The sequence below is a fragment of the Castanea sativa genome, chromosome 2 (genome assembly GCF_040712315.1).
Source record: "Castanea sativa cultivar Marrone di Chiusa Pesio chromosome 2, ASM4071231v1".
Classification (NCBI taxonomy): Eukaryota; Viridiplantae; Streptophyta; class Magnoliopsida; order Fagales; family Fagaceae; genus Castanea; species Castanea sativa.
Genome location: NC_134014.1, coordinates 20,895,610 through 20,923,607, shown reverse-complemented (window position 1 = coordinate 20,923,607; position 27,998 = coordinate 20,895,610). Strand labels below are relative to the sequence as shown.

At 33.2% G+C, this 27,998-nt stretch overlaps 1 protein-coding gene and 1 non-coding gene across 2 annotated transcripts; one reads left to right on the top strand and one right to left on the bottom strand.

Annotated features, from left to right (window-relative positions):
• Window positions 1-1,951: 1,951 nt before the first annotated feature.
• Window positions 1,952-9,795, bottom strand: LOC142625801 (peroxisomal membrane protein PMP22). The gene is made up of 7 exons (XM_075799525.1): window positions 9,583-9,795; window positions 9,331-9,429; window positions 8,893-8,994; window positions 8,676-8,751; window positions 6,207-6,277; window positions 6,036-6,121; window positions 1,952-2,223 (listed from the first exon to the last, which is right to left on the bottom strand). The coding sequence occupies exons 1-7, from the start codon at window positions 9,652-9,654 to the stop codon at window positions 2,169-2,171; spliced, it is 561 nt and encodes a 186-aa protein (XP_075655640.1). The 5' UTR covers window positions 9,655-9,795; the 3' UTR covers window positions 1,952-2,168.
• Window positions 9,796-26,007: 16,212 nt separating this feature from the next.
• Window positions 26,008-26,079, top strand: TRNAC-GCA (transfer RNA cysteine (anticodon GCA)). Its single transcript has one exon. It is a non-coding gene; the product is annotated as a tRNA-Cys (tRNA).
• The last annotated feature ends 1,919 nt before the right edge of the window (window positions 26,080-27,998 follow it).

The window sequence follows — 27,998 nt, the reverse complement described above, 5'->3', positions numbered from 1 at the left end:
AACACCCGTGTTGGTCGTATTACATGACAACAGGCTCGCCTCGGTGGTTTCGTCGCTTTTCCTTGTCCCTCTCCTTCTCTAGAGGCTTCAGCAGATAAGGATGACGATGATGGTGCTGATGATGATGATAGGGATGAGGATGCTAGCTCTTCCAATGATGATGAGACGAAGACCTCTCAGTGACTTACCCTTTGTCATTTGTGACAAAAAGGGGGAGTAGTTTTGAGATGATAAGAGTAGTCTTGTACTTAGGGGAAGAGTTAGCATAGGGTATTTTTTGAGTGTATATATTTTGAGGGAAGTAGTAATGATTTTATGTATTTTTCTTTTCTTTATCTTTAGTTACATTATCCTCTTGTACACCGGTCTTGTGACCATTTGTTTATGACATATATTGTATTTATTTTCTTTTATATATATGATGATTTATGTTGTTTTTCATCTATCTCTTCATGTGTTGTTTATTTTCTCTCTTTATACACATGTTCTTTATGTATGCATTCTTTTATTTCTATTTTACACTAAGATGCCTTGATGAGTTTTGTTTAAAGTGTTTCAAAAAGACAGGTTGTGAAAATCTATCATGCCATGAACTCTCTTCTTGCAAAGTTTTTCAAGAGTTTGTGTTAGGATTAGATTTTATTGTAATAAACAAGTGGTTATGAGTTTAGTTATTTAAGACTTCTCACATAATTCATTTGTTTGTTATGGTTTTGTCACGAATTGCCAAAGTGGGAGATTGTTAGGACATATGTGGAACTTGTTAGAGACATATATTATGTAAATTGGCTAATGTTTTGAAAAAATGCACTTTACTTGTAATTGGGTAGATCTAGAATGAGTTTAGTACTTCAAAGAACAAGACTTCAAGTTTAGTATTGAAGCCATACAAATCTGTCTAAGAAAAAAAAATGAAGAAGTTCTATTCATTAAAACTCGACAGATAGCTCGACAGATCATATCTATTGAGGTTTAATGCTATTACTCGACAGTAGCTCGACAGAAGCTGTATTTGTTGAGAAGTACAAAATTTGGATTTCCAAATCAGATTTCATGCATATCTATGTGTACTTGTGTAGGGTTTCTTTTCTCATAATCCTAGACATATAAAAGGATTATTTTAAGGGCCGTTAAAGATGATTCAAGGTGATGCAACTTGATGAAAAGTCATTGTGCATGCAAATTGTGACCGAAGATAGAATTTGCCCTAGTTCATCATATTCTCTGTAGAAGCTACTGTGTCTTTGCGCCAAGGGTTTTGTAACCAAGGTTCTTTTTGATCTTCATGTTAGTGAACTGAAGAACTTTGCAGCCAACATCTTCCTCAAGTTGGTGTGTTAGTCATGTACTGAGATTTGTGCATTATTGGTTAGTCATGTACTGAGATTCGTGCATCGAAATGAAAAATTGCCTCTACATTGCAAGTTCAATTTGGTATTGGAGTAAGGGTTAAACTGTAGGTTGGTATTAGGTATTGGGATTTTTTTTACTTGTAATCGCTTGTTTTGGTAATAGTGGATTCTCGAGAATAGTAACCTTAAATTCACCCGGTAGAATTTTGCCTCGACGATTTTCCTCATTCATAAACAAATCACCTGTGTTAAATTTATTTTCCACTGCATTTAACTTAATTGGTGATTTGTTTGTTCTACCACACTTATTGCATGTAATTGAATCTAATTAATTAACTTGGCTAATTAATTGATTAATTTACCAAATGGGTCAATACATTCTTGGCCTATTAGTATGTTTTTTTTTACTATTGATTTCATGGGAATCAAAATTGCAACTGAGGTTAGATTTGAGAGCAAAACTATTATTCCGTAAAGGATACTCCATCTCTTTGTGGTATACAATGAGACATTCAAGCCTAAGCCAATGCCAAGTGAAACAAAGGCAAAAGAAAATGCGTTCATTGGCTAATTGCAGATGTTGAAATGCAGAGCTCATCTGTTATGATTACGCAATTGTGGTATTCTTAAAAAGGCAATCAACCCAGTATTGTACTAATCATCACAAAAGCTCAGATGGTATTCAAGCACAAATGGGAACTTCAATACTACTAGCACAACAAACAAATCATACCATGGAAAAGTAATTTTGGGAAGTTTTTTGGGAAGAAAACAAAGAAAAAGAAAAAAAAAAAAGGAAAAAGAAGTTTCTCCGTTCTAGTCCTTCTTAATTGTTGCAACAGAACGTGCTTTCAGATTCAGGAAGATAGACCTGAAGTTAGCGAATCAGAACAAGAGTGCATCAGTACTAAATAATTCACACTGAACACATTATATTCATTAGACTATAAAAATATACTAGAATGTTGTTACATGCATGAATGTAAAGTTGAATAAGTGATGCTACCAAATTAATCAAGGTCAACTAAGAGAAAACACCATTAACATTTATATCACATTTTGGTCATGCTAATGGGATCTAAGGGTATGTTTGGAATTGAGGGAGATGAGGGGAGGGGAGAGGAGATGTGAGGTGAGAAGAATGTGACTGGCTCATAGCAGGTTTTTAATGTTTGATATAGATCTGCCAACAAATCCAAATGTAACATGATTCTTGTTCCAACTATTTTACTCAGATTTGGGAAAATTAAAATAAATGCATGAATGATTAGGCACTTCACTTAATAAACAGACACACACAAGATGCCTGATACAGACAAACAGTACTTATATAATAGAAATGATTAAGTAGTACATCGGTTACTACTTAAATGTAGAGCTATATCCAAAATAGTCTATTCCTTTTTCTCACAAAAAATATGAATAAAAAAGGTTTGAAGTTTAAAAATTTGTACGTTTGCAAATGATAGAATACATTGTTACACAATTTGCTACTCCCATTAATTTAGCTGAGCACCAGGCTTGCCTAAGTCTGTCAAAAATGTCTCTCATCATGGATAGAGAATTCATGATTTCAAGTAGCTTCTACCACTATTGCATTAACAAATTTATAGTAGACTACAAGTGCCCTGTTTCTCCACACTACTTCAGGCAAGAGAAAATAAGAGTTTGGTCCAGAAGGCAAGGAGCTAGTCAGCCTTATTTAGAGCAGCGAATTCATGATCTTGCCCCTTGGCAGGAATATATCCTTATTTACAGCTGTGAATTCTACCAATGTAGTACTTTATCTAGGCCTAACAGCTGGTATTCAAACCATAAATAGCAAAGTTCTGTTGTAGATAACTATAATTAAGAATATGGAGAAACTAGCATAAAGGGATGCAAGAAGTTTTTCATTGAAAAAAAAAGGATTTGTTAGGAAAAAGCACCAACAGAAAGCTATCTTTAGGATGGTGATTTCCCTACTTAGATGGAAATGGTGTCAAGAAAATCCTAATCTGAGGATAAAATGCCTAACACTTAGGAATAGTTTACACGGCACTCCTTAATATTCTCTCAATCAGAACTCTATCCAAAAACAAAGGAAATCATATATAGATTGGTATAAAATTGGTATGAAGCGAAGGACTAGAAAGTAGCTTTTTTTCTTCTAGTTTCTCAATCTCATGAACAATCATACATATGGCCTATAAATAGTTCTGAGACCCTAACTTTGCGCATTTTTGGAAATGTTGCAAGTTTACTCTTTTAAAACTTAATGGCTGTTGGCTAAAGTCACAATATCAAAGGTTCCAAGATGTAACCGTTTATAATGGTTATTTCTTGCATCATCATTTCAACTTTCTTCAGTTTTACGCCACTATGCATAGTTGAATATTATTTAACATCATACAAAAATGACAATCCCCCACCTATTTTCAAATAATAACATAACATAAATATATAACATCAGGCATTATATAATGCATGCCTATTGGTGGACTATGGCTTGAAACTTGAATTGAAAATAATTCAATGAACCTCAAGTGTTAAAAGAGGATCGAACCTTGATCTTATTGTTGAGAATTCAAAGAATGAATGTATTATACATGGGTTATATATATATCAAATAAGAACAAAATCAGGTATTATATAACGCATGCCAATAGGTGGACTACACCTTGAACCTTGGGTTATTAAGAGGAGTAAACCTTAATTTTAGGTTGTGGATTCGCTTGAGGATTAAAAATTGATCTTAAGTTTGAGAATTCAAAGAATAAATATTCACAGTATATAAGGGTTCATACTTGCAAAGGAAAAATCATCAAGAGCATCCATAACCACTTCATTACTCCACATTAAAAGCTATGAGCTCTGTCAAGGATAATGTCCAATTTTTCTCATTATGGAATTACAGTGCATTAGCTAGATATGAGAGTTTAGTAGGAAGAGGATTAGACTTACCTCAACTATTTCTTAAATATGCAATGTAATGGAAATGAAACTTTCACATTCATATTTCTAAGATAATTCTTGATTAAATTGCCTTGAACTTTTATGCACATGATTTTCAGTTTACAAAGTTACACTTAATTGACATCAGTGTGAGAGCATGTTTCAATCAAGACTGTCTAACAGTTCCATATCTCTCATGGTTTCACTAATTTTCCCACCAGAAAAAGGGTTTAGTAAGGGGGTCTGTTAACATATGATCAGTTGGTTGATATTCGTTTACCGATTTACCTTTTTTTCACAAGACTTCTTTTGTGACTGTATCATAGTAATATGTTTGCTATTACTAGACATCCTCTTATTCCTTGTATTATGAATAGCAAGAAACAAGTACATTTATAATTCAAAACATAACGCATAGTATGTTTTAAATATCTCAGAATATTAATTTCTTTCCCATCTCCAATACTAGGGTCACTAGTGAATCAACTTAATACATCAACAACACATGATGTACCATGTCTAGTATAAAATAATTGCTTACATTAAGCTACCAATCATTTAGCATACTCTTCTTGATTAAGAAGTGCATCATTATTAGGTATCAGCTTGCAATGTGAATCAATTGGAGTCTTACTAGGTTCACCATTAAAATAATTAAAATTTCTTAACACTTTCTCAATGTAATGAGATTGATCAAAATTATTTCATCATTTCTTTTAACTTATTTAAAACCAAAAAGTTCACCTTGGTACTGTTCATACAGTGTAAGCTTTAGCCAATGGGCAATAATTTTTAAACGACCAAACTTACAACCTTTCTGAAAAGGGTCAAAGTTATAGTATCAGGCCTATTTCTAGGCTACATGTTGTTGTGCATGAGTGAAAAAAACTAGAATATAAAAAGCTGCTATCTTGTCCTCTATTGTTGTTCATGAGATTGAAAAAACCAAAATATAAAAAACTTCTACTTTCTTGTCCTCTGTTTTCTATAATCTTCCTATATCTTACTTTCTTCTTGATATATTTATTTCCTTTGTCTTTTGTGTTGGGTTCTGATTGAAAGAACATTAATGGGAAATCTTAACCCGAGATCATCTGCATCTAAGTGAGGAAATCACTATCCTAAATGTAGCTTCCGGGAAATGCCTTGCCTAACAAATCCTTATATCCCATTACAAACTTCTTCCATCCTTTCTACACTTGTTTCTCCATATTCTGAATTACAGTTATCTACAACAATTTTAGTATAGTGATCTTCATGGTTAGAGTGGAGAAACATAAGACATTTAATCATCTCGACTACTAACAATGGAACTTCAAGATTTTCTATCGATTGATAATTACAAACTTCTTTCATCCTTTTAGCTCACTTTAATTAATTAATTTATTTTTTGCTAAACTCCTTTTAACTTACTAGTTTCTCTATATTCTGAATTATAGTTACGTACAACACATTCAACATGGTAATTGCAAGTGGTCTTCCTTCGTGGAATCATAAGTATTTTTATGATATATCCACTTAATCTATAGGGTTTCTTGTTTAGTCCATTCCATAACTTTTGGGGTCCAGAATTAAGATGCTTTTGAAGATGATGTATCTTGTGCTAAACTGTTGCTTCCTTGTGTAGTTCAAATTTTAAATTCGTATTTAATAAAATATTTATGTTAACTACTCACATAAGGTAAATAATGCAGACGAATAATGTAAGGTAAATAAAAGCAGGCAAAGTTAGAGGATGTAGGATCGCACCAGCATGAGGCAACAAAGCTGTGAAATATAACGCGGAATTGCACAGGCATATACTGGTAATTAATCCAACCAATTATAGGCCAAAACTGCAGGTCACACACATCAAAGTGTTAGTGCTGCCAATTTATGAATTGGCTTGCATGTCAAACAACAAAAGATGGTCACCAATACCTTCCACGCAGTCAACTGAATAGTGGGGTAGTCCTTTCTAACTTTATTCTTCACTAAAGCCCATGGTCTTCCTGCAATACCAGACTATAGCTTTACTTTCTAAATAATATAAAAAATTGTATAAGCAAAGCTATTTGTCCTTCCAAGTTTTAGATGGTGTTTATTGACTCAGCATTCTGAGGTATAAGCATATCTCATGAAATGTCAAGTTTTCTCAGGGTCTATTTTTGACAAAAATTATCATTATCATTATATGGATAAGTATTTTTAACAAAAGTTATAGAGTGAACTGGCCAAGGGTTAAATGCCACAAAAGAACAGGTAACAGGAAAGATGCAACTGTGCACGCGTTTGTGTCCCAATTAGTCCTAGGCATGGATTTTAGGGGTTCCATGATGGAGGATTGAGGGTTTGATCATGTGCATGACAGTTCTGGTGTACTGCATATGTTATTAGCCCTCCAATCAACCTTGCCTTGAGAATATATCTCTTCTAAGCTTATGGCTAACAAGATGCCTGTCTTCCTATGTTTGACTGCAGAAGTGCTTTCAGACTATTTTTATCCCTCTCTCTCTCTCTCTCTCTCTCAACAAGTAACCACAAGGATATAATACCACTATGTTAGAACACACATTTTTTTAACCCTTTCAAGTTCCTTTCTGGTACATAGAAGAATACAATAAAATATGAAATCATATACCAAAGAAAAGCATTTAGTGGTAACAAAGCACTCATGCCTTTATAAAGGTACATAAGATTGAATTCCTGGCCGTGAGCAATTTCAACTAAAAGACTTAGTTTCACCAATTAACCTAAAACTAAAAGACTTAGTTTCACCAATGAACTTTAGGTTAATTGGTGTTTCCAACAAAAAATTTTATAGTTTGATTCCGCCTTCCCCAGTCGGACTCTAGAAAACACTAGTTACATCTATGCTATTTTCTAAAAGAATTAGTCAAACTACATTAATTAGCAATCATTGTAATCATGTATATAACCCAATTTGACCTAGTAAATGTCCAATGTGGGACTCGACATACGAATGTGCAAAACACACACATCCAATCCACGTAATCTGGGGTATCACATCCTAGATGCAAACCAACAGCTCTCGAAGTTTATATGTTGCGAGGTCTAGAAATTCGCATATTGTCTCTCTTCCCCAACCAAGCCCAACAAATGGTTCTGTTGCATTTTTCTTTTTCTTTTTTAATATTTTAGAGACCAGCAAACATTTAAAAATAATAAAAAAAAACCCATCTACAGCCTAAAAAAATATTCCTTTTACACTTTTAATTTTTTTTCACAAATTTTTTTAATAGAAGTTCCACTTCTTCCATTTGAAGTGGGGAATCTATTTTTCTTATAAAAACAAGGTAGTATACAGTATGGTTGAATTGCAAATTTTCAAGGTAGGTATTTCATTTTTTTTTTCCTTTCAATTTCTTATTTCTTCCTTTTAAATCAGTTTTACAATACTGCAACACCATATTTAGAGCTTATTTATTTATTCAGAATTGTGATAATTGGGGACAAAAGTTAGGGTAGAAAGAAGAAATATTTGGCATTGTACAATTTCTTAAATTAAATTTTTAAAAAAACATGTAGAGTTTAAAAAAAAAAATCAGCATATATACTAAAACTATAAATGCTTGCACATTGATTTATTTTCTTAATTTAATTTTAATTAATCGAATTAACTGTTAAATATAGATTACTCTTGTATGTTATTTGTTGATTGATATATCATATATATCTTTTAATGGACACTAGGCCAGAAAAATTAAAGTATAATTTATATTTCTGTTATATTTTTTTTAACAATTAAAACTTTGTTTAATTATTTATTTTATTACTTATATTAATTAGCATTTTAGAATCAATTTTGTTTTCAAAATTTTCTCTTAGTCTTGAGTCTTGACACTCTGAACTAAAACTTAGCTTTGTTACTGCCAGATATTATATATAGTTAGAACAATGGTTAAATGATTAAAATCACCACATTTTTTAACATCTTGATTTTTTGGAACAATTAATAATTTATTATGGTATCAAAACAAAAGGCTAAGGAAAATTTGATTGGGGAAGAAATCTCCTCTAATTCATTGGATCAAAACCAAAGAAATATATATATATATATATATATATATATATATATATATATTTATTCAATCAGCACTCTTTGGAATGTAGCACTGTTCTTTTTCTTTTCAGAAATGCAAAGACAGACCCATTACAAGTACAACAGCAGCAAGAACAACATTACAAGTTTACAACAACTTGTAAACTAATTACTGCAAAAAATGAATTATGAAACCAAGAAAGTATAAATGCAAAATAAAGAAGCCAAAACAGAGCTTAACAAAGTAAGGCACAACCCAAATTGAAGTTAACAGATTCCAAATAATGGATGCAATCATGAAATGGAACACAGAACATGTGAGGAGATGGCATGATTGTCACACGTACCTTCAATTACCAAGCCATAGTACAGCAAGAAGAAAAAGTTGTTCCAAGGAGACGTTGTTAACTGTTCTAGTATTACCTAATTATAGAAGACTTCATTCATCAATCCATGATCAAAAAATTTCATGCTGGCTAGAATAGTACAAAAGATTCATTTCAATAACCTCAAACTTGGTTGAAATAGACTAACAAAGAAAATGAACTGAAGCAAAAGAATTACCTTCTTGGCAACAGTTTCGTTGCCCTTCTTCCCTTTGAAAATTTGTTCCATCAATTTGTGGAGAAAATGCCCAAAAGGTCCTGAATATGCAAATCCATAGATCTGCAAAGCATTTTATTTTTTTTTAGCAAAGAAAAAAAATACCATGAAACAAGAAGTCAACAACTCACTACTAACGGTTTATGGCAAATAAAAAATCAAATAATTTGAGTTTGGCTGCTGACAAAAGGTGACAAAATAATAAAATCTTTTTGTTTTTACTCTTCAAGAATAGCTTAACACAACTATTTGTACAGTCACCAGATTTAACCAATTCATGGAAAAGAAAACAACATAAAACATGACTAAAAGGCCAAAACTTAAAAGTTTGACTTTGATTAACAGCTTAGCATCAGAAGAAAACAAAGCAAAGGCAATAGAATCAAAAGGTAGGCATACCATGAAAAGAAGTAATCTTTTCAATTGAAGTTTCTTGACTCCAGAAATCTTTTGAGCAACTGCATCACTACATCCAGCTAAAACCCCAGCTGTAATTGCCTAATAACAGAACAATTTGAAGCAAATATTATAATGATGCAAAAAAAAAAAAAAAAAAAAAACAACAACAATAACAAAAAACAAATACAAAAGTGTTATATCATGCGAGGAAAAAAAAAAAAGAGATGGATTTGAATGAAAAATAAAAGAAACCTTGGTTCTGAGAGGATGATGTTGAAGCTGCAGAAGATATTTCTTCCAAGCGACGGTGACAATGTCAGACATGGTGTTTGATCAAACGTCAACTCTATCTATCTGGGTTTTATTTGGTATTAGGAGAGAGAGAGAGAGAGAGAGAAGGAATTAATAAAAGGAAATGGGATTGGATAGATATGAATTGAAGGGCACTAAAAATAGTGGGATAGGATTGTCCTAATCCTAAACAATGTCCTTCAATTCATAGTAATGTTAGGTGGCGAAGTAAAGACAGCTTTGAAGAGGAAGATTATATATAACCTCAACCCAAGAATAGAATACAATAGAATAGAAAAGTAATGGTGGAAGACGAAGACCAAAGGTTCAGACTTCAAACTTCAAACCCAACAACTTTGTCATTGTCTTATATTAAAAATATGATTCACGTCGTCTTACAATCGCAGGTTTATAATAAAAAAATGTTTTGCCTCACGGGGCCCTACATAACTATAACCCATAAGGTCTAAAGCACCTTTTTTTTTTTTTGCATAAATAATAATAATTATTAAAAAAAGAAAACACACATGGAAATGCAATGCAATAAAAGTTTCGATTAGTTTGCGTTTGGGTCTACCTTAAAAAACTAGTTCTATTGTACTTTTTGGTATTATTTATGAGTCTCATTATACTATTTCAGCTAACTTTACCTTTATTTATAATACTTTTAGCAAAAAAATTTTAATTTCAGTAAAATAAGTGGATCCCAAACAGACTCTTAAATGTTGGGGCCACTTTTGACAAATTTCTTTTTATAATTATCTGATACGTCTAGAAACACGTCCACCTTAGAATAAATAAATAAATAAATATATATATATATATATATATAATTATTCCCTAAAAAAAGGGTTAAGTTTTGTGCTATACAAGCTTTTCAGGATTTATAATTTTACACATTATTAATCTAATGCATATTTTTTTTTAATTGAATTTAAACTATACTTTATATTTAAATCCCACATTAAAATCATAGTATATCATATAAACTTCAAACAATCACCCTCTTTTTCTTTCAAGATTTTCCATACTCACTTCCACACCAACACATACCATTAGGAATAAAGAAGACAAAGCAATAGCGAAAGAAAACAATTATATTTCACTAACATCAAGCCCGAAAGACTTCCAAACATCTAAGGTTAAAACTGAACCTGGCAAAGTTTGCTTTTTAAGTTGAGATTTGCGTTGTCCTTGTCCACAAGCTCAAACGCACGTTACTACTCAACCGAGAGAAAAGAGCTAGAGATAGAGAATGCAAAGCGCCTTTATTAAAGACTTTCAACAGTACATGGATACTTCACTTGTTCCATTAGAATTTCCCAATACATTGTATGATGGAGTCAGCCAAATCTCGTCGCGGTTTTTACTTCTAAACTCACACCAATAAACACCACTTCTCTGCCTTTGCCAGCCGCCTCCAACTCTTCCTCAGCTCATCTCCGTCTCTAGACTCTCTCCTCGCATTTAAGGGCATCATCGCTAATCTCTCATATGCTACCAAATGACACTGGTGTAGAGAGAGAAATTTTCAATCAAGTACAAATTGCCACGTAGTACCACAAAATCCATGTGGTACATTCGAAACGGTCAATTACAAATTTCCATGTGCAACTTAGTAGGTTTTATTGTTATTATTCAGGGATCAATGTAAATATTCCATATGTTACTGAATAGAAATTACAAAAAATACCAAAGAGCGAATAAAAAGTTGTCGATATTTTAGTTTAAAATGGCATAAGCAATCTAGTCAAATGTTGCTATATGTTATTTTAAATTAAAATACTTTGTTTAATGAAAATATCACGTATCCCTTAGAGAACAAGGTTTTTTTTATTTTTTATTTTTATTTAAAGAAATACGTGAGTTTTATTACTATGAGGAAAGATACAAAGCATCCTGAACCACGAGGGACTCAACAAAAGATGGAGTTTCTTTTATCCATGTTACAAAGTTATCAATTTCTTTGACATAATGTGTCAAGGTATGAGCTGGTTTGTTTCCTTCATGTTGAACATACTGCGTGATTGTCTGAAGTTTTGTAACTTAACGTGAATGCCTCCTATGCAGTTTTCGATAGTAATTGGTACCGTGAACATGTCTGCAAGAGCTTCTGAGAGAGCTAAGGAGTCTGTCCCAAAGATAGCCTCTTGTATTCCGTTGTAAGTGGCGAAAGAGATTGCTTCCTCCATTGCTTTGGCTTAAGCTTCAAGTGGTCCTAGCGGTAATGGCTGATGCTTACTTAAGGCAGTAAGAACTGAGCCCTCATGATCACGCACAACTGACTTGGAATTTTTGAAGACAGCTGACAGTTGCATCCGTATTAACTTTATACCGTGGGAAAGAGGGAGGAGTCCACCGTGAGTCATCGACAGTCTTGGGCTGAAGTCGTCTGAGATGTGCTACCTGGAAATCCGCAAGTAGAGTTTGGGCTTTGTATATTATCTCCTCGCTGGATTGTCGTGGAGATCCAAGCCGAGATTTGTTTCTATTGCACCACATGCACCAAGTCAACGTGACAATTAGCTCAAGCATATGATGGAAATATGGATGTGCGCAGTGGAAAATAAACGGATCTACTTTATTCATAAAAGTTAACATGTACTATACAAGTTTCAGAATTTGAGAACAAGAGAGTGTACCTTGGAGCGGTGAATTTCAAAACCGAAGATCAGAAGCACTGGGGAAGACTTTCAATCTTCACTCCAATTCCACTAACGCCCAAGATGTGTGGTCTCTCAATCAGTTCCAAAAAGAAAAATGTCAAAGTGTCTAACACTTACTTGCACCACTTCGCAATAGTGTTCTTACAAAATTCTCTACAGAAAATTCTGTATGTTTCTCCCTTTGTATCTAACCGATTATCTAATTGGGCTAGCCTTTTGGGCATTTCCAATTGGGCTTAAGTGTGTGGCTTGGAGTGGGACCAAAAGGGACCAATAAGACACTAGCTCCAATGGGCCTTGAGCTTTGCTGTCAAGTCTTGACAAGTCCCAAGTTACCATTAACTATATTTAATACCACTATATAAATATAGTTGCACTCTAGGCCTTATCTATAAATTATATCCCAAAATTTTATTGTACATGTATCCCCTTCATAAAATATTCGTAGTAACACAAAGTCATGAATGTAGACTGCCACTTTGTAAATTACTACATCTTATCCTTGAGTACCCGGTTTAATCTTTTAAGTTATTCATTATATATTTATGAAATCCAATTTCATAAATATATACTCTAGTAACTATTTACTAAAGTAGTTAGGCCTAACATTCTGAATAACAAACCCATTAAACTTATCTCAAGGGAATATTTTGTATCTCCGTTAAGAACTATGAATTCCATCTTGAGAATATATGTTCCATCAACATTAAATGTGGTTGCCTAACATACTGAGGTTTTGACTATTATTCTAGATCTCACTCTTGATATATCAAAGCAACCTACATCTCATGATCAAGTCTATTATTCTCTCAGGATTAAAAGTTCATGCAAATACGAGTCGTGAGTTTTTTATTCATTTGACAGTCGTTGGAAGAATAATAAATTTCACACAGTCCAGTTCAATATGTTTTAACTCTTAAAACATATCAACTAGAAATCTTCATTTCCATGATCAAGACAAATCATCTTAGTTGATATGTTATAGTCTTCGCAGATGAAATGCCCAATTTCATCACCGACTACAAACTAAAATTCTGAGTTTACAAAGAACTTATGATTTATATCTTCTGTGACTTTTCACATAAATCACATACTATGCATCTCATGGACTATATGATAATGTCCCAATATTCATGTTACTATTATTTTTAGATACTAATAAAACAACTTTATTAAACACAACATTAGTCATACATAATGTCATAAATAATAACATACATAGCATCATACAATAGGATTTAAGGGCACTAATCCTAACAATCTCCCACTTACCCTAAAGACTATTGTGCACTAATCTAACTCCCATCTCCTCCAAATGTGACTCGAAAGTCCTTTGGGGCAAGGTTTTGGTAATGAGATCCGCTAGATTCTTTGCACCATCAATCTTTGCTACAACCACATCTCCACGAGAAACAATGTCTCGAATGATGTGATACTTTCTTTCTATGTGCTTTCCTTTCTTGTGATTCCTTAGATCTTTGGATTGTGCAACCGCTCCACTATTGTTGCAGAACAATGTAATAGGAACTTACTCAATTCTCATAATACTAAGATCAGAAAGGAATTTCTTAAGCCAAATATCCTCCTTTGCTGCCTCACAAGCAGCAACATATTCGGCTTCCATGGTGGAGTTGGCAATACAAGATTGCTTAACACTCCTCCAACTTATGGCTCCACCTCTTAAGATGAAAACACATCCCGACGTGGATTTTCTGAAATCTATATCCGACTGAAAATCCGACTCTGTATACCCAATGGGAATCAAATCCTCACAACGGTAAATAAGCATATAATCTCTCGTTCTCCGTAGATACTTGAGAATATGCTTTACAGCTTGCCAATATTTTGGTCCTGGATTTGATTGATATCGGCTAACCATGCCAACTGAATGACAAATATCCGGTCTAGTACAAAGCATGACATACATGAGACTTCCCACAGCAGAAGCATAGGGAACTTGTCTCATCATATTTTCCTCCTCTTGAGTCTTAGGCCTTTGGTCATCAGACAGAGGAACTCCATGTCTAAAAGGAAGTAATCCTTTCTTGGAGTTTTGCATGCTAAATCGTTCTAGAACCTTATCAATATATCCAGCTTGAGACAAGCCTAACATCTTATTCTTTCGATCTCGCCAAAGCTTGATCCCTAGAACATAGTTAACTTCGCCTAAGTCTTTCATATCAAATTGGCTTGACAACCAAACTTTAACCGATGACATTACTCTTACATCATTTCCAATGAGTAGAATGTCATCAACATAAAGCACTAAGAACATTACTACTTTGTTTTGATGTCTTTTGTACGCAGATGGTTCATCAAGATTTTGTTCAAAACCAAATAATTTGATTGCTTGATCAAATCTGATGTTTCATGACCTAGATGCTTGCTTAAATCCATAAATGGACCTTTTCAACTTGCATACCATATGCTCTTGGTTCTTTGCTATGAAACCTTCTGGTTGCAACATATAGATTTCTTCTTCAAAATTGTCATTTAAAAATGCAGTCTTGACATCCATTTGCCAAATCTCATAATCATAATGAGCAGTAATGGATAAGAGAATTCTGATAGATTTAAGTATGGCTACTAGCGAAAAAGTTTCATTATAGTCAATGCCTTCTTTTTGTGTATGCCTTCTTTTTGTGTATGCCTTTTGCCACTAGTCTTACTTTAAATGTTTCAACCTTTCCATCTATCCCTTTCTTCCTCTTGTAAACCTATTTGCAACCAACAGGTTTAATACCATTAGACGCCTCTATGAGATCCCAAACTTAATTGGGATACATGGAATCCAATTCAGATTTCATAGCATTGACCCAATGACGTGCATCTATATCATTTATTGCTTCATCATAAGTGTAGGGATCCAATTCAGCCTCTTCAGAGATAGTTTCATAAGTTTCTCTCAAACCTATGAATCTTACAAGAGGCCGAACAATTCTCCCACTATGACGAGGCACCCGTGTACTAGACATCTCATGAATAGTATATTATGGTGTATCCAATACAACCACATCATCCCTAGTTTCATCCATTGGTTGTTTAACTACAGGTTTATTCATTTCAGCTAAGACAAATCTACTTCTAGGAGTAAAATTATTCATATAGTCATTTTTCAAGAATTTGGCATTTGTGTTAACAAACACTTTATTATCCTTATGACTATAGAATAATCCTCCAACTGTTCCTTTTGGATAGCCTACAAAGAAAACCACTTCTGTTTTAGATTGTAACTTGTCAGACTTTCCTTTTAACACATGTGCTGGACAACCCCAAATATGGAGATGTCTCATACTAGGCTTACGCCCATTCCACAACTCTACAGGTGTTTTAGGAACAGACTTCGAATGTACTAAATTCAGAAGATATATTGCAGTACTTAAGGCATATCCTCAAAAAAATATTGGTAGAGTCGAAAAACTCATCATGGATCTAACCATATCTAAAAGAGTCATATTCCTTCTTTTTGCTACACCATTTGGTTGTGGAGTTCCAAGAGCAGTCAATTGGGATATAATCCCATTTTCAGTCAAGTAATCCTTAAAATCACCAAAAAGGTATTCGCCACCTCGATCAGATTGAATGGCCTTTATACATTTACCCAATTGATTCTCAACTTCAGCCCTAAACTCTTTGAACTTGTTAAAAGTTTCGGACTTCCGTTTCATTAGGTACACATAACCAAATCTAAAGTAATCATCAATGAAGGTGATGAAATACTCATAACCACCTCTTGCTTGAATTGACATAGGACCACATACATTTGAATGTATTAGTTCTAGCAAATCTTGAGCTCTTCTATCTTTTGCATTAAAAGGTCGTTTGGTCATTTTACCTTTTAAACAAGATTCACAAACTGGAAATTCATCAAAGTCCATGGGTCCCAAAAGTCCATCTTTGATAAGTCTTTGAATTATGTTTGAATTAATATGACCCAAACGCAAGTGCCAAAGATATGCTTCACTAGTAGAAGGGAACTTACTCTTTAATGATTTCACATGTGAATTATTATCTAATTTAGAATTGTATAATTCATGCTTATGAAGAGTTAAAATATAAAGACTATCAACAATATTGCCAGAACAGATAAACACTTTACCCTTCTTTATTACAACATTGTCTTTAAGGATAACACAATATCTATCTTTACCTAAAGAAGTTGCAGAAATTAAATTCCTACGAACATTAGGTACATAAAAACAGTCTTTCAATATTAAAACTCTAGACTCAAAGCACAAATTAAGCACTCCAACAGAAAAAACTAGAACTCTACTCCCATCCGCTAAGGTAAGAAACAATTCTCCTTCATTCAGCTTTCTGGTCTCTTGAAACCCCTGTAAAGAATTGCATATATGATTAGTACAACCTGAATCCACACACCAGGAATCCGTGGGTTTTTGTATCAAACATATTTCAAGAAGAAAGGAAGTTTTCATACCTTTGTTCTTGGCAGCCTTAAACTTTGGACAATTTCTCTTCCAATGTCCATTCTCATCACAATGGAAACACTTTCCTTTGAGCTTCTTTCCTTTGTTGGCAACTCCTAAGGCAATTCGCTTACCTTCTTGCTTAGTGAAGTCCTTCTTCTTCTTCTTCTTCTTACCTTTGCCTTTCGACTTAGGTTGAGAAGTAGAAGCTTCACCAACATTGGCTTCAACACTAGAAGTACCAAGGATGCCTTCTGCCACTACCAATTCATTCATTAATTCAGACAAAGACTAAACCTTTTTGTTCATATCATAATTCAGTCTGAATTCCTTGAATGATTCCGGTAGTGACTGGAGTATCATATCCACTTGGGATTCTCCATCAATGTCGGCACCTAAAACCTCTAATGTATTCAGATTAGAGATCATTGTAAGACAATGCTCTTTCACTGAAGTACTTTTAGCCATTTTGGTATTATAAATTTGCCTTATGGTTTCTTGCCTTGCTGAATGGCCTTGCTCACCAAACATCTCCTTCAGACTATGCATAATGTCCGAAGCAAGTTCTACATCCTGCATTTGATGCTGAAGAACATTTGAGATGGATGCTAGGATATAGCACTTGACCATTTCATTAGATTTCTGCCAACGATCATATCGTTGTTTTTCCTCAAGAGGAGCATTTAATGAATGAAAGCTAGGACATGGTTAAGTAAGTACATATTTGTGCTCTTTAGCTGTTAAAACAATATCCAAATTTCTTTTCTAGTCAATATAGTTGGATCCAGTCAGTTTGTTTTGATTAAGAATAGAAACAAGTGGGCTAAATGATGCCATGTTCAAATTTGAAAATAATAAACATGAATATAATAAGTAAACTGGACATTATCAATTTAGCATATAAACATATAGTATGGAACCTTAATAAAACCATAACATAATATATGCAACGACAACCTAATCATATATTCAATATTCCTCAGCATAGAGTGAACATTAAATATTATGATTGATTGAGAACTATTCTCATTATTAGTGCTATCATGATAACTCTTATCAAACACTAATAATATGCCATTTTACATTTAGCCTCTAAGTAATATTAGTAAGAACTCAACATAGAGGATACTATAATACTTAGTCTAGGGTATACCATTGTCTAGAATCATGTGTAGCCACATATCATCCATTTAACAGGCTTATTTCGTAGTACCACAATACAAACACCCTCCGCATGGAATGCAAAGCTCGAAACTAAGACAAGACGTTTGATTAAACCACTATAAACCAAGAAATTCAATCTTGTAGGACCATGAAATAAATACTCTCCGCATGGAATGCTAAGCTTGAGGCAAAGACAAAGTATATATTTCACACTACTATGAACCAACAATGGAGGTCGTGAGATCCAACCCTTGTATCTCTCTCCCACTAGATGTTTTAAGATGAAGGTTTTTAAATTTAAAACATGTATAAACTAATTACGCATTGCCTTGCTCTTTATATATGTAAAAACACTTTGGAAAAATTCTGAATCCACAATCCTTGATCGATCAAGGAAAGTTTTAGTTGCTCGATCGATCGAGAAAAATTTCTACGAAGCTCGATCGATTCTCTATAGATCCTCGATCAATCGAGAGATTGTCTGTCAGCTCGATAGATGCTCGACAGATCCTCGATCGATCGAGCGTTGCGAATTTTGAATTTTCCAAAATTTTTCTAAGATAGTTTTTCTACGTTTTCATGCACAAAACAACCAACATACGATCATAATGAACATAAATTGATATCAAAACTGAATTACATTGATGCTATAGCCTTAAAGTTCAGTTTAACATACTTAAAGTAAAAATTAAACAACATCATAACATCAAAATCAGTTTTTATCAATCAATAATTTCAACAATCATGTAGAAAACAAATTTCTAACAACATGAAACTATTGTCTATAATTCCGAAACTATAAACATGTTAAACAGATACGAAATGAAAACCTGGCTCTGATACCATTTGATGGAAATATGGATGTGCGCAACGGAAAACAAACGGAACTACTTCATTCATAAAAGTTAACATGTACTATATAAGTTTCAGAATTTGAGAACAAGAGAGTGTACTTTGGAGCGGTGAATTTCAAAACCGAAGATTAGAAGCACTTGGGAAGACTTTCAATCTTCACTTCAATTCCACTAACGCCTAAGATGTGTGGTCTCTCAATCAGTTCCAAAAGGAGAAATGTCAAAGTGTCTAACACTTACTTGTACCACTTCGCAATAGTGTTCTTACAAAATTCTCTACAGAAAATTTTGTATATTTCTCTCTTTGTGTCTAGCCGATTATTTAATTAGGCTGGCTTTTTGGGCCTTTCCAATTGGGCTTAAGTGTGTGGCTTGGAGTGGGACCAAAAGGAATTTATAAGACATTAGCTCCAATGGGCCTTGGGCTTTTCTATCAACTCTTGACAAGTCTCAAGTTACCATTAACTATATTTAATACCACTATATAAATATAGTTGCACTCTAGTACTTATCTATAAATTATATCTCAAGACTTTATTGTACATGCAACCCCTTCATAAAATATTCGTAGTAATACAAAGTTATGAATGTAGACTGACACTTTGTAAATTACTACATCTTATCCTTGAGTACCCGGTTTAATTTTTTAAGTTATTCATCATATATTTATGAAATTCAATTTCATAAATATATACTTTAGTAACTATTTACTAAAGTAGTTATGCCTAACATTCTGAATAACAAACCCATTAAACTTATCTCAAGGGAATATTTTGTATCTCCGTTAAGAGACTATGAATTCCATCTTGAGAATATATGTTCCATCAACATTAAATGTGGTTGCCCAACATATTGAGGTTTTGACCGTTATTCTAGATCTCACTCTTGATATATCAAAGCAATCTACATCTCATGATCAAGTCTATTATTCTCTCAGGATTAAGAGTTTATGCAAATACGAGTCGTGAGTTTATTATTCATTTGACAGCCGTTGGAAGAATAATAAATCTCACACAATCCAGTTTAATATGTTTTAACTCTTAAAACATATCAACTAGAAATCTTCATTTCCATGATCAAGACAAATCATCTTAGTTGATATGTTATAGTCTTCGCAGATGAAATGCCCAATTTCATCAACGACTACGAACTAAAATTCTGAGTTTACAAAGAACTTGTGATTTATATCTTTTGTGACTTTTCACATAAATCACATACAATACATCTCATGGACTATATGATAATATCTCAATATTCATGTTGCCATTATTTTTAGATAATAATAAAACAACTTTATTAAACATAACATTAAGTCATACATAATATCATAAATAATAACATACATAGTATTATACAATAGGATTTAAGGGCACTAATCCTAACAGCATATCATTTTCCACGTGTTGCATGAAGACAAGGTGCCAGAGAACGTCCATAAACTCTTTGTAGTGGACGTCTCTAATATCAAGTGGTAGTTTTGTTTTTTCCCATGTCTCACGTGCTCTGTCACAATTCCAAAAGATATGGGCACTAGTCTCCTCATGCATGGCGCAAGCTTCACAAGTGGCTTTCTCTAGAACTCCACGGTGGTATAGATTAACTTTGGTGGGTAGTATATTGCGTCAAATGGTTTTGATTTTGTTTGGAATATTGAGGCTCCAAATGGTGTTCCAAAACAAATGATGATCCTGGTCATTTGATGCACGACCTTCATGGGCTTGAGAGGATAAGGATAGAGCTAGCTTATATGCACTATTGACTGTAAAAATTCCTTTTTTGGATGGTAGGCCCAAATAAGACGATCTTTGGCATGACTGTAGCTACGTGGGATATTGAGGATTGTGTCGGCATCTTCAGGGAGAAAAATGTGGTTGATCAAGTCGAGCTTCCACTCTCATGTCTCATCATCAAGAAGGGTACATACCCGTGCATCCAAGGGGATTGTGTTTGGCGTGGAGATGGGTCGAAAGGTGGATTGTCTTGGGAGCCATCAGTCAAGCTAGACTTGTGCTGTTGTGCCATCACCAATCTGCCATCTACATTCGGCTCTAACCAAGTCTTGGGCAGCAATGATGCTTCGCCACGCATAAGAAGGTTTCAGGCCTAGTTCTGCCTGAAGAAAGTCAGTGTACGGAAAGTATCGAGCTTTGAGAACCCGGTAGACTAAAGATTTGGTGTTTGTTTGCAGCCGCTAACCTTGCTTGGCTAGGAGTGCCAAGTTAAAAGCTTTTAGATTACGAAAGTCCAAACCACCTTCCTTTTTTGTAGGGCTGTAAATGAACCAAGCTGATCATGAACAACTCGGGCTCGGCTCAATAAAAAAGCTTGTTCATGTTTGTTTGTTTATAAATAAGCCAAGTTTAAGCCTTAGTTTTAGATTTGTTTAATAAACAAGCCAAGCCCAAGTAAAAAAATTTGTCCACGAACAAGCTCATGTTCTATTAGGCTTGATACACAACAATTCAAGTATAGACTTATTTATAAGTTTATATGTGTTAGCTAAATATACTCTTTACACATATCTTAATAATAACATGGCCAACATGAAACCACTACCTATATTACCTTAATTTTTTCCTTCCCTTTAAACTGATAAAAAACCACTTTAGACTATAGTTACATTTAAAAATAAATAAATAATTAAGTAGGCCACATATGATCCTCCCCTATCAATTATCTAAATTAAAATTATGAAACATGTTAGTATTTTCTCATTCATAATAGTTACAAACATGTATTTTTCTAGTCCTTCACCATCTAACGTGAATGTAAAAATTGTATTTTGAACAATTGCTAAAGCTATAGAAAAGGAACGATGAATGAATGAATTTAATTATATGAATTATTAATTTAAATAATAGCTAATCATAAGCAAGACTAAATGCATAATAAAATGAATATATTATTTTCTTTTTCTTTTTTAAATTTTAGAGATTTAAGCATTTAATAATGTAATTTTTTTAAATCTCAGGCTCAAAAACTTGACATGAGCTTGAGTTTGAGCTTAATATTAAGCTTGAGTTTGGCTTGACTAGCTCAAACTTTTTTACTTTTCCATGAGCTCAAGTTCAAACACTATTTTTAAGCTTGTCACAAGCTCAAGTCAAGCTCGAGCTTTTGATTTTTCCTAACGAACCAAGCTTGAACATGCACTACTCGACAAAACTTGGCTCATTTACAACCCTACTTTTTTGGAACGTAGATGGACAACAAGACTAAAATAGCTTTAATGCATATATGTGGCTTGCCTCGGCTCTCTAAGACACTTGGTTAATATGTTGTCTTCCCTTTAATTAATAAGTTTTCAATATTTGAATTTTGTAACCCTATTAACCACGATTAGATACCGTGCTAGTTATGAAGGGATTGTGGCTGATTTCTTTGAGCTCCTTTCGCACACGTCTCGTCCACCTGATGCCACTTACCACAGTAAGGTTGCCAAAATATTTTGAAAACCCTAGTCTGCTCTATACTTAGGGTCAGCCCTTGCGTATGTAGCTGACAACCATAGTTAGAATCACCTATGAGAAGTTTTTGATGAAAATCACAAAAATTAATTAGTGCAACACCCTAGTCTCACGCTGTTGAGGAGTAAGGAGTGGATTTTAATTTGCACTCCATTTTTTCAACTATAGAAAGAGGATTCTGTACCCAAGGCAACAAAACACACACAAAAAAAAAAGAGAGATAAAAGCTATTAAAAGGAAAATGAAGGCTTGACATGCTCAAGACTTTCACAAGGATTTTTTAGGATTCTCTTCCTATAGTGTTTTTGATCTTTTAGTTTATACTTTTCCTTGCACTCCTGTGCTCTGCTTAGTGGGGAGATTCTGCTCCAAGACATCCAGGTGAGTTTCTTACTTTTTAGTTTTTTTACATTTTAGTTTTTATTCGCCCTTTAAAATTATGTCTTTAATTTTCAAATTTTAGCTTTTGTCCATGCTTTATAATTTTCCTATATTTTTTGTTTTTACACTTGAAAATGAGAGGATCCTACTCCCCACCATTGGGGCTTCATGGTACCCACCCCATTCATGGAGCATCCACATTAGTGAAGGAAAAAATTTAACAATTTAACACCACAAAAAACTACTTTATTTATTTTTTTCACCTCGCTTTACAAAACACTCAACATTAGTGGTTTTATTTTAACATTTAACATAATAAAATAATATAAACAATATAATAAAATAATATATTTATTACAATAAACAACCACCACCACTAATACAATAAAATAATATATCTTTTAATAATATATATATATATATATATATATATATATATATATATATATATATATATATATATATATATATATATATATATATATATGTCCCTCAGATTTTCCCAGAATCTCTTCAGGAAGCTCTCAGGTATTTTAGCTCAAGACTCTAAGTCAATAATCACAATTCCCAATTTCAAGCAATTTTGCATATGACCATCAGGTATAAAATCCATTGGATCAGTATGTGGTCCTATGCAATCAACAATAACCTGCTAAATAGGGAATTCTTAGTAAAGTGGTGGGATAGCCTTAAAATAGATCCAGTTATCGACCAGATAAATAAGGATTCCCCCCCTCCAGTCCACAAAGCCATAACCTAAAAGACAAGGTCCCAGTCTAGCCTAGAATCCGGCTCAGTCGCCGGAAAATCTAGCAAGGAATTAAAGGATCTTGCCGAACAGTTGCTCCTCCAGGCTTCACAAATAGAGTAAGAAGAAAAAGTTTCTCCTACCTCTTCTGAAGCATCCACCAATCGCCACCCATTTGACCCCCTCCAAGATTCTCAGAACCCTTATGAAGGCAATAATTTGGACAGCTCCTAGACTATCTAGTAGCACCAGTCACTATTTAGAATAGTTCTAAACAGTTCCAGATTCTTCAGATAGCACCAGTCATTATTCTGAACAGTATTAGCAGACAAGTTACTATTCATGAACAGTACCAGCCGACATAAAAAGACAAAACATGAAGAGTGTCGCAGCTTTGTTGCTCTTTCTAGATTCCCATCTACTTTCAATGGAAAATGGTTTCACACTCAGGAAAAGCAAATTACCTCCCCCACCCCCCCGTAGAATTTCAGGAATTTTCAGAGGATCCTAAGCTCCTCCCAAGCTATATAAAGAAGCTAAAGTTCCATTCAAAGATAGGCTTGGTTCAGCATAACTCCCTTTTATAGAATCCCTTTGTAGTCCTATATTAGGAACATTGTCCAATCCTGTAATCTAATGGCATTTTCAATTTTTAGTTTTCTATGTAGTCTTATGGCTTCAGTCAACCATTTCGCATAAGTTGTAACTTACCATGAGTGGTATCAAAGTCAAGTTGGCCGATAATAGTTGTAAGTTACATTCATTAAGCATTAATTTCAGTTTCAAGTTACAGGGGATACATTCCATGACTGGTTGCCTTTCCTAATTTTAAGCCTCAAATGCCTATTTCCAGCTAAACGGCCACTTGCTTAGGATTCCAGGACTTACAGGTCAAACTTGTTCTCCCTGAAACAAACTGTAGGGCTAAACATAGACACTAAAAAGAAGCAGATGACTAGAAGATAACTGGTTAACATAAACTGATAATATAGAATTTTTAAATAGGAGTGATAAGAGAATGTTACAACCACAACAGTTTTAGAAAATAGGAAATATAATAAAAGATAAGAATGGAGAAGATATAACAGATGTAGAAGTAGATGAAGGGGAGAGGGAGAGTTATTATAAAATAAATGTAAACTTTGAGGCACAAGAAAATTGGGGAACAATTAGCTTGTGAGATCGCCCAAATAGAAATCAGAAACTTTGAGGAAAAACTCAAGCAGGAAGTCTGCTCTAACCTACCCATGACCTTTTGGCATAGAAAGAGACACGAAGTGACTCTTCCATATGTCAAAGATTTCAAAGAAAATGATATCCCAACCAAAGCTCGCCCCATCCAAATGAGCAAGGAGTTCATGGAATTTTGCAAAGCCGAGATAGAGGACCTCCTTAGCAAGGGAATCATTAGAAAGTCTAAGTCACCTTGGTCATGTCCAGCCTTTTACGTCCAGAAGAATGTTGAGATAGAGAGAGGTGTACCTAGATTAGTCATCAACTACAAGCCCCTTAACAAAGTTCTAGAATGAGTTAGGTATCATATCCCCAATAAAAGAGACTTAGTTAACAGGCTTAGTAAAACAGTCATCTTCAATAAGTTTGACATAAAAAGTGGGTTTTGGAAGATACAAATCAGAGAGTTGGATAGGTATAAGACAACCTTCACCACACCCTGTCATTATGAATGGAACGTAATGCCTTTCAGTTTAAAGAATGCATCCAGTGAATTCCAAAACATCATGAATGAGATTTTCAATCCATTATCCAGTCACTCCATTATTTACAACGATGATGTACTCATTTTTTCAGAATCCACTGAACAACATTGGAAACACTTGCTAGCATTCCTTCATACAGTTAAGCTCAATGGCCTTGTTGTTTTAGCTTCAAAACTCAAACTTTTCCAAACACCTATTTGGTTCTTAGGCTTTGATATCCATCATGGTTTAATCAAACCCATAGATAGAGCCATTCAATTTGCAGACAAGTTTCCTGATCAAATCCTAGAAAAAACTCAACTTCAAAGATTTCTAGGATCCCTAAAATACATTTCAGATTTCTATCAAAATCTTAGACAGCAATGCAAGCCCCTTTTTTGATAGACTTCAAACAAATCCACTTCCTTGGACTCAAACCCATACTTCTACCGTTCAAGAAATCAAAAAATATGTCAAGATCCTCCCTTGTTTTGGAATTCCCTCAGTAAATTCCTTCAAAATTGTCTAGACAGATGTCTCTAACATTGGTTATGGAGACATTCTCCTTCAGCGTACTAGTCCTATATATATATATTACCTTCTTAGCTATAGTGCACAACCATCTTTGGCTATGCACTGTAGTGCAATAGCCAAATGATATGGCTATATCTCCACCAATGCACTAGCTTTTTGTGACACTTTTGTTATATCTAGTTGCTAAATTTAGCATTTTAACTATATGCTTTTACCAATACAAATGCTAGGGGCTTAATAAATATGTTATAAGTGTGTATTTGTTAAGGGAAGTAAAATCTTAACACTAAAATGGTTCTTCCATGAAATAATATTCCTATAAACCATCAAATTCTTCTTTCATCATGGTAAACTGAACTCTCAATTCAAAAAGGAAAAAACATAATAATTTGCATTGACACTTTCGATTTAAAAAACATAATATTAAAAGGAAAATGCATGTACAGTAGGGTCCATAGCTCAGTGGTAGAGCATTTGACTGCAGATCAAGAGGTCACCGGTTCGAACCCGGTTGGGCCCTCTTTTTATATTAACTTTATTTTTATATATCAAAAACCAAACCCAAGAATCAAATGAAGCTTCAGCGAGTAGGAGGTCGATATTGATATTCGAGTTCATCTAATCATGGATTCAACCTCTGGTGGGCCAGTCCAACCTAGTACATTAAAAGCAACGTTAGATTAATATTAATAATAATAATAATAATAATAATAATAATAAGATGGGCCGAAAACATCTTTATATCAATAAAGTCAACCTTTTTGTAAGTTTTTTTGGACCAATTTTATAGGTGGTAAAGTTAAAAAGGTAACCTTCTAAGTTTTATTTGTCATTTTAGTATTGTTTTCAATCATTTTATTAATTTATGCCAATTTTTTATTAGAAAGATCTTACAATAAATCACCCTTAACGGAAGTGTCCGTTAACATTTTCTTAATAATAATAACTACTCGCTAACCTGTGTGATGCACAAAAAAACTATTGATTTTGAAAAAAAAAAAAATCCAACAATGTGTAAAACTTTAAAAGGCAACTTTCTGAGTTTTATTTGTCATTTTAGTATTATTTTCAATCATTTCATTAATTTATACTAATTTTTTATTAGAAGGATCCTACAATAAATCACCCTTAACGGAAGTGTCTGTTAACATTTTCTTAATAATAATAACTACTTGCTAACCTGTGCAATGAACAGAAAAACTATTGATTTTGAAAAAAAAAAAAATCCAACAATGTGTAAATAGACATTCTGAAAAAAATAATAATTGAAATTAATCCAAATAAATAATTAATTAACAAAAAATATAGTTTTTAATAAGAAAACAAAAAATCACATGAACCTAAATAAAAAGCATTTAAAGTGAAGAATTAAGATCGCAAATACCAAAAACCCTAAGACTTAAAATTTCAAAATTTATAGAATCCTCAAATTCTACTTCAGAACCAAACCAAATTCAAAAAATTTATATATAACATACCAAATAAAAATTTATTGTTCTCTAGGCTGAAAGACATAAGTTGCATATTTGATTTTTCTCCAAAAAAATAGAAATGCTTTATTTGCCATGTACAATATAAAAAATAATTAGTAGAAATTTCAACCCAAAACCAAATCCATGATTATCAATGTGTCTTTTTTTTTTTAGTCCTATCATAATTTTTGTTTTTATATAGATTATCAACGTTTGAGTTTGAGTTTAAGTTGGACTTATTAGAGGGATACAGTTTCACTCCTTGTTAAGTTTTGATAAAAAAAAATAATTTTATTTAAAAAAAAAATGATAATAATGAGTTTGAGTTTAAGTTGGACTTATTAATGAGATAAAATTTCACTCTTGGTTAAGTTTGGACTAAAAAAAATTTATTTAAATAAAATGATAATTTTATTTAAATATTGTGCTGACATGAAAAATTGTGAGAGTTTCAGAGAATTAAGTTTTTTATATAACTAGTCGCTAACCTGTGCAATGCACGGGATAGTTAAATAAAAATTTAAAGTACTTATTTTGTTTAAAAGTTTATGACTTAACTTTAAAAAATTTATAACTTGAAAATAAATGAAAATAAGTAATTTTTTGTTCAATATAATGATTTAGAAAAATTCTTTTTCTTTCATATCATTGGCTCCACGTAACACATTCCGGCGTGGGCTATTCTATGGTGATGACTTCACATAATACTCAACTGTAATTAAATCTACTATCCATCACCAATCTAATCTATATTATCTTGATAGTATATCTACAAATTGCATTCTCATATTCTTAGAGCTTGCCACATCATTATTATTATCTATATATAATATAAAAATGAAAATTTTAATTTTTTAAGATACTTACGTTAGAATTAAGATTAAAAAAATAATTATATATTTTTTTAATTAGACCTCACGTTAGAATTTTTTTTAAATGACTCACTTTAGGTTTCAAAAAAAGATAA